Raw genomic sequence first — 17700 nt, 5'->3', positions numbered from 1 at the left:
TCAGCTTATTTCTATTCATAGATTATATTTTTCGATCTAGGTTTCAAATTATGAGATGGCTTTAATGGATTTGAAACATTAAAAATAAAATATGGGTTTTGCTAAACGAAGCCTTAATAATTTTTGTTAAAATGCATTAAATAGTTGTATACTTATCATAAAATTATAAGGTAGACGTTAAATAAGAAAATATATAATTTTATATGTACTTTAAACCAACTGGGTTGGATCAGTGGTTTGAGCCTTTATCTCTGAAAACAAAGATCATGGGTTCGATCCTCATGCCCAGCAAGGCTGGAGGTCCTTTTCTACCTTTGGTAGAACCTGGAAGCAGTATCTCTACCTTTGGTGGGGGTAAGACTGTCTACATCTCAATCTTCCCCATACGCCGTCTAAAACGGTATTGGGACCTAAAACCCGTGAAAGATGACATTGGAAGTTACTTACTTACTTTACTTTAAGCGAAAATGAACATGAAAAAAACATAAACGAGTATCAAACTCGAATAACTTAAGTCAAACTCAAGCCGAATAATTAAAAGAAAGAACCGAGTCATGATAATTTTCTTTGATCGCGAACACCGTGACTTTCTTATTTACTTCACATGAGACGGGGTGCCCGCGCGATGCAGCGGTAATGGTGGTAACGACAAAGGTGTGGCTGCGACAATTGTGGCGATGATGTGCGGCGGTAAAGGTTAATATGGTTATTTAAGGATTGGAAAATCTATGTTGTAGTTTATTTTATTAAGGGTATTATAGGTATATAGGTAAAAATGTTTAAATTAGTGAATAAATATAAAAGGTAATATAATCATTTCAGGTTCTTAGTTAAAAGGGAATGGCAGGTTGCAGCATAGATAATTTTCACTTTTCCACGAACTTTCATTCCATCCCCAAATTCTCAAAAATCCTAAAAAAAACACAAAATTGAAATCTCATTGACTCTTAACAACTTGATTCAATCAATTTGGTCTTTAATCTTTCAAAACTTTTACCCAAACCCCAACTCAAATTCACCATCTTTATTTACATCGATCGATCCACAATGAAGTTTACAGTTTTGATGATGATTGTAATAATAATAGGGGTTTTATCAACATCAAGTGAATCTATACGTTTTGAGCTTGAATCAGGACATACTAAATGCATAGCAGAAGATATCAAAAGCAATTCAATGACTGTTGGTCATTATTCCATTGTTAATCCTGATGAAGGACACCCTTTGCCTGAATCTCATAAAATCACCCTCAAGGTTATATCTTTATCTGTATATATATATATATATATATATATATATATATATATATATGGACACACACACATATAGTACTTGAATCTTGGGTTTGTTTTAGGATTTTTTTTTGTTGTATTATTTGTGGGTTTTTGATAAAAATTGATTAAAATGTGTTGTTGTTATATTGTTATTTATATATGTTGCTAGATTGAATGTAATATGATTAGTATGATTTGGATTGTAGTTATAAGTATTTAAGGAGTTGTTATAAGTTAAAAAGTTTGGATTTTTTTGACACCCGGTTTGGGTTCGGAGATGAGGGAGTTTTAGAAATACGTTTAGGATTAAACCCTGGTGCGTGAAGAGAAGAACCTAATCTAGCATTAATTAAGTTTGTTGGATTAGTTGGTTGTGTCGTAAATCTTAGCAGCTGTGGGTTAAGCTTAATTTAACTTGTGACAATCCCATATGGTTTGTTGATATTAGAGATGCTCAGTTCATAATTATAATCTTACCAGTCACAATGCATCTCGCCCACAACTAGAATATGATCATCAGAATTCGGTAAGTAAGTGTGTTTGTTCGAGAGAAGTAGTATACTAGGATGGATGACCCCCGTGGGAAGTTCTCGTGTCTTTGCCAAGAACAAAGGTATACACCAGTGGGGCAAAATGGACAGTATTGCGGTCGTGATAGGCAGGGTGTTATATATTTGTACGTGGTGGGACAGGGAAGGTCTGGCGTGGGCCGGTTGGGGTTGCCGGAAAATAAAGTTTTGGTAGTTTGGATATTACATTTGCCTAAACAACAACCTGGGATTATCATTTTGTGTGTCTTTTCTTGTTGGGAATTTTAGATTATTTGATTTTGGTATGGTAGATGGTTTAATTAAACTGTTGTATTGGTTATTGTTTGTATGTAATGCAGGTGACCTCGGCATACGGAAACAGCTATCACTCTTCTGAAAATGTACAGTCAGGGCAATTTGCTTTTCAGGCTGTTGAGGCTGGAGATTATATGGCTTGCTTTAACGCTATCGATCACCAACCATCGCTAAAGATACCAATTGAGTTCGATTGGAGGTCTGGTGTGGCTGCTAAGGATTGGTCCAATGTTGCCAAGAAAGGTTCAGTAGATGTAAGTGTATCTATCTACCATTCTTATCACATCCCATGTTATGCATGTCTAGCGTGTGTTTGTGTTATGCTCTATTATCTATTTTATCATTGAGATGTTATGTTATGCATATGCAAATGAACTGAGAGGTTAAATAGAGTCAAAGAATCCTTGATTTATAAAGATAAAGTCTACCGTTGATTCATATATAGTTCTGATAGTAATTTGAAATTTCAACACATAAATATGTCATGAATAAAGGTGATAAGATGGGCATGTCAGGCAGATTAGGTGTCTAAGGCAGATTTATGGGTCGTAATGAACCAGGTTGGGTTGGATCACCGCCAACACTTCCAACCATTTTTTGTAGATATTGTATGTGTTAATTATGCTAACAAGAGGAGTTTATGCCAACTTTTAAATAATTTTTGAGTAAAATGATTTGGAAAGTTGAATGCATAAGAGAGGGAGGTAATTTGCATACCACTGTAATTACTTCCCTGTTCACACATCGCACACGTGCAATTACTGCAATAATTTACCATAGAATAGTACTATGGCCAACAACAAGTGTTGTTTGGGCAACCTTCAACCCATCTGACATGCTCCTATTTTAGCTAAAATAGTTTACGTTATTTAAGATAAAAGACAACCCAAATCGGCTCATTCAATATTTAACGGGTTGAATGAGCTATAAATTATGATTTCACAGTTTGGATGATTCCTTGTCCTTTAGAGCACCCCTAATGTATGAATACTAGCACCGTATTGAACTTCGAATACGGTCCACACCATTGGGTGTGGGCCGTATTGCTCTGTATTCGAGGGCGTATTGGGTCGGTTCGTGGTGGGGAATACGGAGGAGGCAAGTGACTTTATTTCTTCTTTTTTTTTTTAATAAATCGATTTATATATATATATATATATACATACATGTCTGTGTGTATGTGTGTTTTGTGTATGCGTGTGTGTGTCTGTGCGTTTTCCGGCAGTACTCCGGTGGGAGTCGATCGAGAGGTTGAAGAAGACCCATTTAAATATCTATACATTTATTAATTAATTTTTCTTTTGAACCTTATACTTTTATATATATTTCATTTTTGAACCCTATAGTTTCATATGTATTTCAAAAGTGTTTTAAAGTTATTATTATTATTATTATTATTATTATTATTATTAATTAATTAATTAATTAAAAGTGAAAATAAATATGTTGGAGTGTATTGGAATTTATTAGGTATTGGGTGTGAATTGAGGAAAATGTATTGGAAAGAGGTTTTGCTGATGTGGCACTGTATTGGAGTTCACCCATTAGAGCACCTCTTACGTATATAGTATTCGTTCGTATTCATCGAATATGGTCCGTATTGGACGGTTCGTGGTGGCCACTACGGAAGGTTTGAAGCTTTTGTTTTTTTTTTATTTACCTCAACGGCTAGTTTGCTAAAAAAAAAAAATTTTTTTTACAATTCAGATTTGGTAGGTAACGGCTACTTATCAAAATTTTCAAAAAACCCAACCTTTTTCACCTTTTATTCACTTATTTAACCCACTTATTTCTTTCATTCAACCAAAACTCAAACACTTTCAAATCCAAATCCAATTCATTCTTCAAACTAAAAATCACCATGTCTTTCTCATCGAGCATCCATACATACTCGGGTCCATTGCTTAGCGATGACGACAGTGATGAGGAGCTCATGGCTATCATCAAAGATTGTATCGAGCTCGATGAGGCCGAACCGTCCCAGAAATTGACTCGGGAACCGGTTTATAGAGATCGGTATGGGACTGCTGACCGACTCATGATAGATTATTTCATTGAAGACTCAACGTTTGCGCCACACCATTTTAGGCGGTGTTTTAGAATGAGAAAGAGCTTGTTCATGCGCATCATTCGCGGTATACAAAGCTACTCTTTGTCTCCAAAACCAAGACATTTTACCCGAATGGAAGACTTACCTGTCGATGCAAGAAGAAGGGTTGGTTTTAGTACCATCCATAAATGTGTATTTGCCATACGACAACTGGCGTATGGCAAATCTCCGGACTCACTTGACGAATATTTGCATATGGGGGAGGAAACAACTAGAGTATGTCTAGAAGATTTTTGTAAGTGTGTTTTTGAGCTTTATGCAGTCGAGTATTTGCGAAGACCCACGCCTGATGACATACAACGTTTGCTAAGCAAACACGATGAACTTCATGGGTTTCCAGGGATGTTAGGAAGCATCGATTGTATGCATTGGCCATGGAAAAATTGTCCAAAATCATGGCAAAGCCAATAAACTCGTGGTAATAAAGGACGTCCAACCATTATGCTTGAAGCGGTTGCGTCTTATGATTTATGGATATGGCATGCATATTTTGGCGCTGCAGGATCTAACGACATAAACGTCCTGAATCAATCAAATTTGTTTAGGTATTTTTAATATAATTTATCGCTTTTTAATATAATTTATTTATTAAATATAGGGAAATAATTGAGGATACGGCTCCCGACACTTCATTTACCGTTAACGAGACCGAATATAAGAAGGCATACTACCTTGCTGATGGCATTTATCCAGAGTGGTCTATGTTTGTGAAGTCGTTCTCATGCCCGCAAGACGAGAAAAGGAAGAAGTTTAAGAAATACCAAGAAAGTGCTCGAAAAGATGTTGAGCGGGCATTCGGAGTTCTTCAAGGTCGATGGGAGATACTTCAGGCACCGGCAAAAGCCATGAGTGTTAATAAGATTCGCCGAACCATGTATGCGTGTGTTATATTGCATAACATGATTGTTGAGGATTCGGGAAGTGCCATAACCTCTTACGAAGAGGATTTCATTAACGAGCCACGTAACTTACCACGGCAAACATTCGAGGAGAGGCTAAAGGTGCATGACCGGACCATCATGGAACTTCGAGACCGACACGTCCACCATTCTCTACGTCATGATCTCGTCGAGCATATTTGGAGTCTTCCTTAAATCTTGTTGCGCTTAAGTCATTATTAGGATTGTTTTTTTTTTAAATGCATTTTAATGTTTTTTTTTTTATGTACGCTACTCGTTTTTTTAATAAAATGGTATTTTAGGATTTAATATAATATTTGTGTTTATTTTATAAATTCTATTTGTGGTTTTGTTTATTAAAAGTTTGAAAATAAATATGTTGGAGTGTATTGGTTAATATTGGATGTATTGGGTATTGGGTGTGAATTGAGGAAAATGTATTGGAAAGAGGTTTTGCTGATGTGGCACTGTATTGGTTAGTATTGGTATGGACCATTAGGGGTGCTCTTATAGGTTTATTACAGGATGTTCCATGATAATTTCAATATTTCATTAGATATATTGCATTAGCCGTCTCTATTAAAGCACGGCTTAGATTTATATGAAATATTATAACATTCTCTCTAAACCATATATCAGGTCGAATGTTGAAATTTCTGGGGAATTAAGCGAGTAGGTTTTTTCCTTAAGCTTGAAGTATTTAAGAAGATAGTAAATCTGGTTTTGGGTTTACCATATCAAAAATATTTAAACGCCGAGTGTTTTTGCATTTAAAGCTATATATGGCTTAATAGAAAACTTAAAAGTAATTAAACTCATACCAATATTATTCATGAATTTATTCAAGTATAAAGTTTACTCCCTTTGTGTCTAAGCAAGTGCAAAATTGAATAGATATAGTTCACTAAAAGTTTTTGGTTATTGATCATTTATCTTATAATACCCTTAATGATGAGAAACTAGAAAACATTCGTGTAGTATATATAGGTAATTATATATTGTTGTGTTTTGACAAACTTTTTGTGTTTTCAAGTCAATGGAATATGAGCTGAAGAAACTGGCGGATACCATCACTTCCATCCATGAGGAGATGTTTTATCTGAGAGAAAGGTTAGTGAATAATATTCAGAAAATCGTGCTGCATTTCTTCCTGGGCCAAAGTAGTTCATCTCTTATCTAAGTATATTAGAAGCTCAAGCTTTATATAGAGTTAACTAGCTTGTACTACAGTATATCATTAAAACGGCAATAGTTTATTTTTAAGCTAAATTACGTGGTATCATTACTCATGATGAACTGATGATGGTTATACTTGCCATGCATATTTAGAGCTAATTTAAAAGTGACCTTCGTTCCTTATTTCAGAACTTAACTAATCTGTAATGTAAATTGGCTCCCAACTTTCTCCCTAGTCAAATGTTATTATTTTTTATCAATGGCATGAGAACATAACTTTATTATTCGTATATCTATCACAGGGAACGGGAGATGCAAGAGCTTAACAAAGTCACAAACTCTAGAATGGCATGGTTGAGTTTTCTTTCGCTCTTTGTATGCTTGTCTGTGGCCGGTATGCAGCTTTGGCACTTGAAATCCTTCTTTGAAAAGAAGAAGCTCATTTGATATCCATCTTCTCTTTAGTTATCTCTTGGTAGACTTTCATATTTGTAGTAGCATCTCGGCGCCTGTTACTAGGATTAAAAATTACACGACATATGTTTAAAGTTGAGAAAATTTACGTGACTATGATCTTTATGTTTCTTCATGTTAGTTATTAGGATTCTTATTACTATTACATTGCATCGCCAGGTGGTCTAGTGGATAACATCCTGAGATCTCTACAAGAGGTCTCAGGTTGAGTTCCGCTAGGTACAATTTCTAAGGTGACCAGTTTGGAAACGGCTACGAGATATCACACTTGGGCGACGTAAATTTGAGTCAAAATGACTTGTCCTCTCTAGGTAATTTATATGGGAAAACTCAATCTGCTTACCCACTTATATGTATCACATTGTTCGTGATATCAGTGAGTGTTCATACTAAGGAAAATGGTTCATATTTAGCCTAGTTGAATGTGTGATTTTGGCCTAATAATGGCAAAGTTGTTATTAGTCAACTGCCATCTTCCCAACCAAACAAATGGGCCCCCTTGGCTTTTCCTAACTTGCAAAACTTGGTCTTACAAGTTACAACTAGAGTTTACGACCCGTTAAAATGTCCACTTTTCAATCCTTAAGGTGGGGATGGCCAATCTAGTGAGAATATTATATTACGAGTATATTAATATGTTAATGATGTCAAGGTTCAACATCAAATAAGTCAATCTTTTCAATGATAATATAAACTAAATTCTGTTGGCAAAATAATTGTCATTGTGGTATGCAATGCATTTTTCATTACTCCGTATTTTAGAGCATTCCATAACAGAGGAGTCGATTTAGTATCCGCTTATATCATGTAATATAAGTTTTACTGTATTTCACTTAATTCCTTTGAATTTCTTTATTCAATATCAGTATCTAGTAATGCTTAAATTATACGAATTATATTTATCAAAGGAAATGTTTTTTTCTTCATAAATAATAATAATAATAATAATAATAATAATAATAATAATAATAATAATAATAAAATTGTGCCTCTGGTAGATATTGAATTTTTTTCTATAATTATGGTTTGAGGTTTGAAATTTGTACTAGAATATTGCCCGCTTAATATGCGGGATACATATATAATTAATGACATGTTAAATTTTTATAATATTATAACTTAAATATTTAATCAGGTAAGAATTAAACCACTAAAAAACATAAATTACATTATCTATTAGAGGTCTCGCTAAGTACGGTTTTCGTTTCTTTGGATGTCTTTCATTCATCCGGATATATCTGCATTATCATTGTACTTGTGTTTTCACATTTGTTCAAATAATTTAGTTATACACTAAAATTACTAAGCAATTTTACTTACCAATCTATATATCGCATGTTGCGTTAATTTAATTTAAATTATGCACTATCATTACAATTTTCATACAATTATTGATCTGTTATATAAGTGTAATAACTTACTATAGATTTCATATTTGCTTTTTAGTTATTTATTAAGAAGACCGGTTTGACATCCGGCCCGATTTTCAAAATATTGATTTAATAAAAATAATATATGATACAAATCCTATATAAATTCCTAATAACCAAATTTTATTCGTTATATCATTAAAATCCTATACAAAAATATATTTTAATAAAAAGCGTATTACATTAGAAAAGAAAGTTTTATTGCAAAAACATTAAAAATTAAATTTATAGACAACAAATGAGGTAAAATATAAAAATATTAGTTTCTATAACTATGTCATTAAACATATTAGTTATTATTAATGTCTATAAACTTAAATAAAAAAACAATAATAATTTAAATTTTTTAAAATAAAATAAAATTTAAAAAAGTTAAATAAGATCTAATGATTCTAATTAAAAATTCAACTTCATCTAATACTATTATGAATTAAGGTTTTTGTTTTATATATATTTAGAGATGATTATTGATGTTAATTCATATGATTAAGCATATAAGCATTCTGCACAATCAATTTATTCTATAATTTTACATATTTATGAAAGATGTAAATTACTTGCGTATCTTGAGAGATCTAGCATAACCAAAAAGTTATATTAATGATCTTATGATATGAGTATACAAATTACAGATGTTAAGAGTGATGAACAAAAATATAAATCTCATATTCTCATGTCTCACAAAATATGATAAGAAATTCAGCTTAACGTACGCATATTCTCATGTACATATGTATATTTTTTTAATGTTTATTTACATTTGATTACTACTTGTACTCATACCATTATTTTTATTTTTTTTATCCATGTTACTTATATCTTTCATGGCAATTATTCACAACTATGTGTCTATTCATCAAGTAACATTTGGTTACAAACTTTACATTTCCTGGGTCTTGAAACTTTGTATGAATCACATGTGACTAAAGGTTGCAATTGGTCATGAAGGTTGACCAAGCTAATGATGACATGATGTTCACATTACATGGTTCGGACTCTTAAGAGGGGTAGCAATGGGGAATCTTTGACAATGGCGGACGAAAGCTTGGGAGGACCTGAAAGGCCTATTTTTCAGAGATCTGCCTCCAACATATATAGGACGAAACAAAAACCTTATATTGCTACACAATTCAAGATTTACTAACATCCAAATAATATTGTATATGCTAAGGCCATCTCCAACAAAAGAGGTGAAAGGCAACATAATCGGCCATTGACGCCGACCTAATTCAGTACAAACGCGTCGGTGGCCTATCATTTACTAAATATTGGTTTTAAAAAAAAAACTAAAGATTGGCTAAAATTCTTATAAAAAAGCAAATAATACAGGTATGGAATATCATGGAAAAAAGCTAGGGAAAAACTTATAAAAAAGCAAAAAAACGATATATACACATTAAAAATTGGCTACTTCTACAACAATAAGACAAATAATATGTTGTATACAATACACAATAATACAAACTAGTAAAATTGGGCTCGCAACGCGGGGCTTCAGCTGTCAATATTAAAATAGTTGTATTATTCTAATATAATTACGTTGAATTTCTAACCGCCTAATATAATGTTGTTGATGGGTTTGTTTCAATTTATATATTTATTTAATGGCAAAGCCACATTAGGTTACATCCGTGAATTGCGTGGTTTCACTTATTGTGATTACGTTTTGCTGTTGAGAATGTGTCACAATATATGTTAACTAAAAACTTTGACATATGAAATACATATATGTCTAAAGTCAAAACCGTTGACTTTTTTTTTCAATTTTGACTTTAATTTATACTTTTTTGTTTTCCATCACAAATTTACACTTTTTACCTAATAGTTTTAATATAATAAATAAATGATAATAGCTTATATATATCCGATAAAATAATAACTAATATTTATCCAATAAAATAATAGCAAATATATATCCAATAATATGTTTAATCATATATATATAATTAATTATGTAAAAATAAATTAAATTTATTTTAAATATATTAAGATTTTAGTAGTAATTGTATAATTTTAATTTTAATTTTAATCTTAATCTTTATATATACTATAAGACAGTTGAACTAATGACTTATTAACCAATCACATCGTTTGATTTCATCAAATTGACTTTTGATGATGTCATCATTTAGATAAACTACAAATTAAAAATCTTAATAATCATTATCCAAATATATTATTATATTAATATTTATATTAATTTGTAAAAAAAAGTCTCATTATTTACACTTTTTTGTTTTCCATCAATAATTTATACTTTTTAACCCTGAATACTTAATTTATATTTATTTTTAGCCGTCAACTTGAGAGAATTTTTTAAAATTTATAATCATTTAATTAAATAAATTTTTTTTAACATATCAAATATTTTCTACAAAAAATTATTTCAAAACCTAATGACTTAATAACAAATATTAGATTAGATTTTTATAGTTATAAATATTAATATTTAGTTTAATATTAGATATAAATACAATGTTAGCTTTAGATACATATCCCAAATATAATAACAGATAACGATATACAACATCATTGTCTTAAACACAATAGGATTCACAGGATAGGGGACGATCATAGAACCAAACACGATTTACAACAGAGGGTTACTTGAATCCTAAATCCAAATCAATATAAACTCCATTCAAAATTCATTCTATCTCTCAATCAAAAAGGTACATAATTTTCTCATTTTTCGTATATTAGTTTTGCTTTTTAATGTTTAAAGTTACAGTTGTCACTCAAATCAAGAGTCCTAATTGTTATCAAGGAATATAAAAACAATCCTAATTGTTATCATATTATCATAGAACAAGTGATTGAAAATAAACCTATGCGTGTTATGGATGCGCATCATGATTAAATCCATATACCTAAATGTCAAGTACAAGATCACAAATATGTTTATATTTTTATTCTTAATTATCTTTCATAATAATATCACATAATGAGTACATTTGGTTTCAAAATATTCTATAATGGAGAAATTATTATATATAGCATGTGCCTTGTGGGATGACTACAGCAAACAATTTCATTAATATGTCTAGGCTAATAATGACAGTGACGAATCTATGATTATTGTACTATAACTTGCAAAATATAACACTTAAAACCGTACTTTTTCAAAATTATAAGCTTTTATGACTTAAATGTATGAAGATCTAATATTGATAATATCGTAAATCCCGTGTCCAGTGTTGGACACGGGTCTAATATCTAGTATATACTATAAGACAGTTGAACTAACGACTTATTAAACAATCAAATCGCTCAATTGTATCAAATTGACTCTCGCTTATGTCATCATTTAGATTAACTATAAATTAGAAATCCTAATAATCATTATCCAAATATATTATATTGGTATTTATATTAATTTGTATAAAAAGTCTCATTAATTTACACTTTTTTTTGTTTTCCATCAATAATTTACACTTTTTAACCATAAATATTTAAATTATATTTATTTTTAGCCATGAATTTGAGAAGTTTTTCTTAATTTTTTAAAAACGTTACAAAAAGTATTTTTATTTAATTTTTTTAAGTTACAATTGCTACTCAAATCAAAAGTCATAATTGTTATCAAACAATATGAAAACAATCATAATTGTTATCTAATTATCATTGGACAGTGGTTGAAAATAAACATATTCATGTTATGGGCCGTATCATGATCAAACACGAATACTTGAATGTCAAATACGGGATCACAAGTATGTTTATATTTTAATTAATAATAATCTTTCATAATAATATCACATTATGAGTACAATTGGTTTCAAAAAATTATATAATAGAGAAATTATTGTAGCATGTGCCTTGTGGAATGACTATTACAAACATCTCATCAATGTGTATCATCTAATAATGACTGTGACGAACATGTGGTTATTGTACTACAACTTGCAAAGTATATCACTTAGAACCGTATATCTTCCAAATTATAAGTTTTTATGAATTAAATGTATGAAGATCTAATATTGATAATATCGTAAACCCCGTGTCCAGTGTCAAACACGGGTCTAAAATCTAGTATATGTCTAAAGTCAAAACCACAAACGCTTATAAATGTTTATATTAACGAATACATATATTTTATATATGCAATAAACCAAAAACCATAAATGAATGACAAAAATTTGAATGAAAGTTTTCAATATATTAGTTAAAAGCAACAAATAAGAAAAGTGTGAGAAAAAGTAATAGTGGTACATAATGGTACCTGGTACGGGATATGAAAACGAAAAAGTTGCAATATATTGGTTGGAAACTCAAAAAGAAAAAAGTGTGTAACAAACCAATAAGTAACCCGTGTTTAAAACCTCAGATAGGATACGATATGACAAAATCCGATTAGCGGTTCAGGATATGTGGTGGAAGAATAGTAACTCGTCACCTAGGCGGTTACTATTCGTCAGTCACTGTTCATCCTTGAAGTTGTATTAATATATTTAGTAATATTAGTTAAAAACACCAAAGGAGCAAAGTTTGAGAAAAACTAAATAATAATACATTGATATGTCCATTTATATATACATTCTCATATCGTTTCTAAGTCGTTTTAAGCTTAATTATGTGCAAATTACATGTATATTCGATGCTTTGATGGTATTGTTAGTGATTTCAAGCTTAGAACAGGTACAACTAGATCAATACCCGGTCGGTGACCGGGTTAGAAACAATAAATATATACTTAAAAGTACACGAAATACGTACAACTTTATCTTTAACTTGATTTTTTTTTATCGGGCCCGGGTTAGGTTATTAGGTGGTTCAGTTGACCCGTTAACCTGAATAACTTCTTTAAAATTATATTTATTATATATAATGTTGACCCATTTGACCTCAAAACCCACTTGACCTATCAACTCATCAACACACATCACCAAAAAAAAACCTATTTGACCCACTTGACCTAAGTTATATTCATTTGACCGCCATCCCACTTGACCCAAAAGAACCCGCTTAACCCAAACTAACCCAATTGACTTGCCCATCCTATTGACCAAAAACAACATATTTGACCCAAAGCTAGCCATTTGATTTGTCAACCCATTAACTTGCCAACCTAAATGGCCAAAAATTAGTTATTATTAATTAGGTTAATTTGGTAGACCCGAGATAGAGGTAGGTTGATATTTCTAACAATAAATTTTTAGTGGGCGAGTTAGGATTATATATTTTCAACTTGGCATCCCGGCGCAGGTTGACCCGATTGATAACCCTAATAATAACAGTTGTTTACAAATACACACATCTTGTATAAACCACTAAGAAACTTTATTTAATATATTTATTTAAAATTTAGATTAAATGGTTAATTTGTTAAGAGTTTAATTTGACGAAATTTCTAGTCAATCTGTTTAGAACTTTAGATGTATTCTTAAGTAAACTTCAAAATTATAGCATACTAATTAATTTCCTTCGATCTTGAACAAAATTGGTTCACTAATATGAATTAAAATTTAATTTATTTAAATAGCAAAATGTAAAATTTGTACCAATGTTGCAAAAAAATTTGAAAATGTAATTTTGACTACGAAAATTGCATATATGTGGTGTGTGTAATTAAACTTATGATGTTTGATTAGAACGACCCAAAACATATTTAATAAAAATATACTCGTATTTGACATTTAATTATAAAAAGATTAGAAAGTAAAAATGGGCAGGAATGATAAAAACAAAACAAAAACTCTATCATGTCAAACCTCATTTCACATTTTTATCAAACACACACTTCTCTAGTCCAGCCACAACTCGCCCTTTCACCACCACACGACCCGCCGTGTCTCTCCTCCAGCCACCATCGCACGCCACTTCTAGCTCGACCCCTCTTCTCCCGTCGACTACTTCGCCTCTATATTTGTGCGTGTAATAAGAGATTTGTGGGTATGCTTATCCGCCTATAGATCCGTGGGTGTGTGTGTATGTGTGATGATATATTTATGGGCATGATACACTTCAATACTATGGAAAAAATAAATTTTGTAATGAATCAACGTAATGGTTATATGGTAGTATCTTCACTTTTGTAATGAATTTTGATGAATTTTGTGGGTATGATATACTTCAATAAATTTGTGTGTATGTGTGATGAATGAACATAGTGGTTTAAAAACTTAATGTAATCTTACGTGTATAGATCTGTGTTGTGCGGCGGTATAGATCCGTGTGTACATCCGTTTTGGATGGAATTTGGTTGCAGGTGTACCGCGGCTGGTGGTGGCATTGCCAGAGGTAACAGCGGCTACTGGTAGCTGGTGGCAGGTAGTGGCCGGAAGTTATTTTGGTAGGTGGTGATATGGTTAAAGATGGTAAATGAATTGATATTTTGTATAAAGATATGTAATTAATTTTTAGTCAGATCTATTAATTAAATTAATAATAGAAAATGCTTGATTTTAATTTCATATTTAATATATGTGAATGAATCTGACAGGTTACATTGGTTGTTTGACTATTTGACTATTAGTTTTAAGGGTTGAGATCAATTTGGTTATTAATTTTAGTGGTCAAGATCAAAAGTTGAGTTGATTTTTTTCTCTCAGCTCTGGGAGCCATAAATATATATAATGGTTAGAAATGGCATTTAGAAGGTTAAAAGATGCATTTGGATGGTTTTTGGACGAGTTCGAGTGAAGACGGATTGAACAATACAAGTTTTGTGAGTTCTGGTAGCTTGTGCGGCGCATAAGAAGGGTATGCGGCGCATGGAAATATGTGATTTTGGTCAGAAAGTCGAGCAAAAGTGTCTATGCGGCGCACAGGGAAGTCATGCGGTGCATAACGGGCAAGGAGTCTAGAAGTTGAAGTTTGTGCGGTGCAGAGCTAATTTGTGCGGTGCATAACGGGTGCCCAAAATATGGAAACTCTAGTTTGTGCGGTACACAGATTCCTTGTTGTGTGCATAAACTAGGTCGGCTAAAAACCCTTTGAGATTTCACTATAAATACAAGACCAAAACCCTTCCATTCGATATACATTCACCTCCAGTCGATTTTAGGGTTCTTTGAGGCAATATTTAGCAGCTTTTTCGTCCATCAAGGTCTAGGGGTTGTTCGTAAGCTTCAAGGCATTCGGTTATCGATTTTTTTAGCTTCTACTTGTTTTCTACACATTGGTACAATATGTTCTCTCATACTTTTTCTCTTTGTGCTATGTTTATGATTATGAGTAGCTAAATAATTCGTCATCCACTGAGATGAAGTGATACATTGACTATGGTTGCATATTTTTAATCCAAGTTGTTTTTATTAGCGTTATGTCGAGATCTTAATGAATCGTTTTCTTGTTCTATATTATTGTGCTTGTTGGTGATTCTTACATTCTTTGTCGATTGTGTCAGAAGTATATAAGTTTGATTTCAATTATTTGTCTATGAGTAATTGGTGCTAATTCATGGAGTGATAGTAAACGGCATAGTAATTATAGGAAACGATTTGTTAATTGGAGTTAATAGTTGATGGTGTCACATTAATTTCAAGTAGACATGATTGTTAATATTTAACCAAAACAAATTAATTAATTAGGGTAAATCTTATTAAATGTTGGTGGTGCCAATTTTCTAGGATTGAACTAGTTAGTTAATGGGTTTGAATATAGTTATAAGCTTGTCGGCCACTAAGTGAGTTTCTTTGTTCGAGTCTAGGTTATCTTGTCAACATATTTGGATTGGGTCTTAATTTAAATGCAACCGGAGTTAGTGTATCACGGAGTCGAAAGTGGATGATCTTCTCATCCTATTTGATATAAGACAATTTTCTTTTCGATAAATTCTTAGGAATTTCTAACTCTTTAAATCAACTAACTTTTTAATATAAAAATCAAGATGATGTGGTGTCTTTAAAAACCAAAATCTTTTTAACTACTTAAAACTCGCTAGCTCTTTGCAGTCTCCGTGGAACGAACCTTTACTTGCTTTAATCTATATTGCATACGGACGGGTCCACTGCTCGATTGTGTGTGGTATTCTATTCGGGGTATTTTTAAGGATTTTAATTTAACTAGATTTTCACACATCATACATAATAGTACATGGTACATAATGATGCGGGATATGACAATGAAAAAGTTGCGACATATTGGTTGGAAACCCAAAAGAAAAAAAGTGTGCGAAAAACCAATAAGTAACCCGTATTTGAAAACCCGAACGGAATGCGATGTGGCAAAATCCAATTAGTAGTTCAGGATGTGTGGTGGACGAATAGTAACTCACCACGTAGAAAAAGTTGCAACATATTGGTGGGAAACCCAAAAGAAAAAAAGTGTGCAAAAAACCAATAAGTAACCCGTATTTGAAAACCCGAACGGAATGCGATGTAGCAAAATCCGATTAGTAGTTCAGGATGTGTGGTGGACGAATAGTAACTCGCCACGTAGAAAAAGTTGCAACATATTGGTTGGAAACCCAAAAGAAAAAAAGTGTGAAAAAAACCAATAAGTAACCCGTATTTGAAAACCCGAACGGAATGCGATGTGGCAAAATCCGATTAGTAGTTCAGAATGTGTGGCGGACGAATAATGACTCGCCACGTAGGCGGTTACTATTCGTAGTACATAATGGTACGGGATATGACAACGAAAAAGTTATAATATATTGGTTGGAAACTCAAAAAGAAAAAAGTGTGTAACAAACCAATAAGTAACTCATGTTTGAAAACTCAGATGGGATGCGATATGACAAAATCCGATTAGCGGTTCAGGTTGTGTGGACGAATAGTAACTCGTCACCTAGGCGGTTACTATTCATCAGTCACTGTTCATCCTTGAAGTTGTATTAATATATTTAGTAATATTAGTTAAAAGCACCAAAGGAGAAAAGTTTGAGAAAAACTAAATAGTGATACATAATGATACATGGTAAATGGAACATAATGATGCGAGATATGACAATGAAAAAGTTGCGACATATTGGTTGGAAACCCAAAAGAAAAAAAGTGTGCGAAAAACCAATAAGTAACCCGTATTTGAAAACCCGAACGGAATGCGATATAACAAAATCCGATTAGTAGTTCAAGATGTGTGGTGGACGAATAGTAACTCGCCACGTAGAAAAAGTTGCAACATATTGGTTGGAAACCCAAAAGAAAAAAAGTATACAAAAAACCAATAAGTAACCCATATTTAAAAACCTGAACGAAATGCGATGTGACAAAATCCGATTAGTAGTTCAGGATGTGTGGTCGATGAATAGTAACTTGCCACGTAGGCGGTTACTATTCATCCAAATTACTGTTCATGTTTCCACTTCTATTAATATATCTATACTATATTATAAAGCAGATTTCCCCTGTCTACATTTTAAGTTTCAACATTTACTTTCCCAAAGTACCCATATATCAATTCTATATTTACCTAACACTCTTTCTCTCTCCTTAAATCTTAACCAATCATTTTTTTTTGTCTCTCCTTCATAAATTATTTATTCCTCCAATTCATTCAAAATTCATTTATCTCAAAAACCGTACATCGATAAATTTTAAAAATTAT

The 17700-nt window shown here is 32.0% G+C and overlaps 1 protein-coding gene across 1 annotated transcript; it reads left to right on the top strand.

The window, feature by feature from the left end:
* Window positions 1–911: 911 nt before the first annotated feature.
* On the top strand, window positions 912–6887 carry LOC122598524 (transmembrane emp24 domain-containing protein p24delta9-like). The gene is made up of 4 exons (XM_043771117.1): window positions 912–1254; window positions 2164–2373; window positions 6162–6238; window positions 6607–6887. Exons 1-4 carry the CDS (start codon window positions 1048–1050, stop codon window positions 6749–6751), a joined length of 639 nt encoding a protein of 212 aa, XP_043627052.1. The 5' UTR covers window positions 912–1047; the 3' UTR covers window positions 6752–6887.
* The last annotated feature ends 10813 nt before the right edge of the window (window positions 6888–17700 follow it).

The sequence above is a fragment of the Erigeron canadensis genome, chromosome 4, assembly GCF_010389155.1.
Source record: "Erigeron canadensis isolate Cc75 chromosome 4, C_canadensis_v1, whole genome shotgun sequence".
In the NCBI taxonomy this organism is placed as follows: domain Eukaryota; kingdom Viridiplantae; phylum Streptophyta; class Magnoliopsida; order Asterales; family Asteraceae; genus Erigeron; species Erigeron canadensis.
This window is presented reverse-complemented; position numbering and strand designations above follow the sequence as displayed.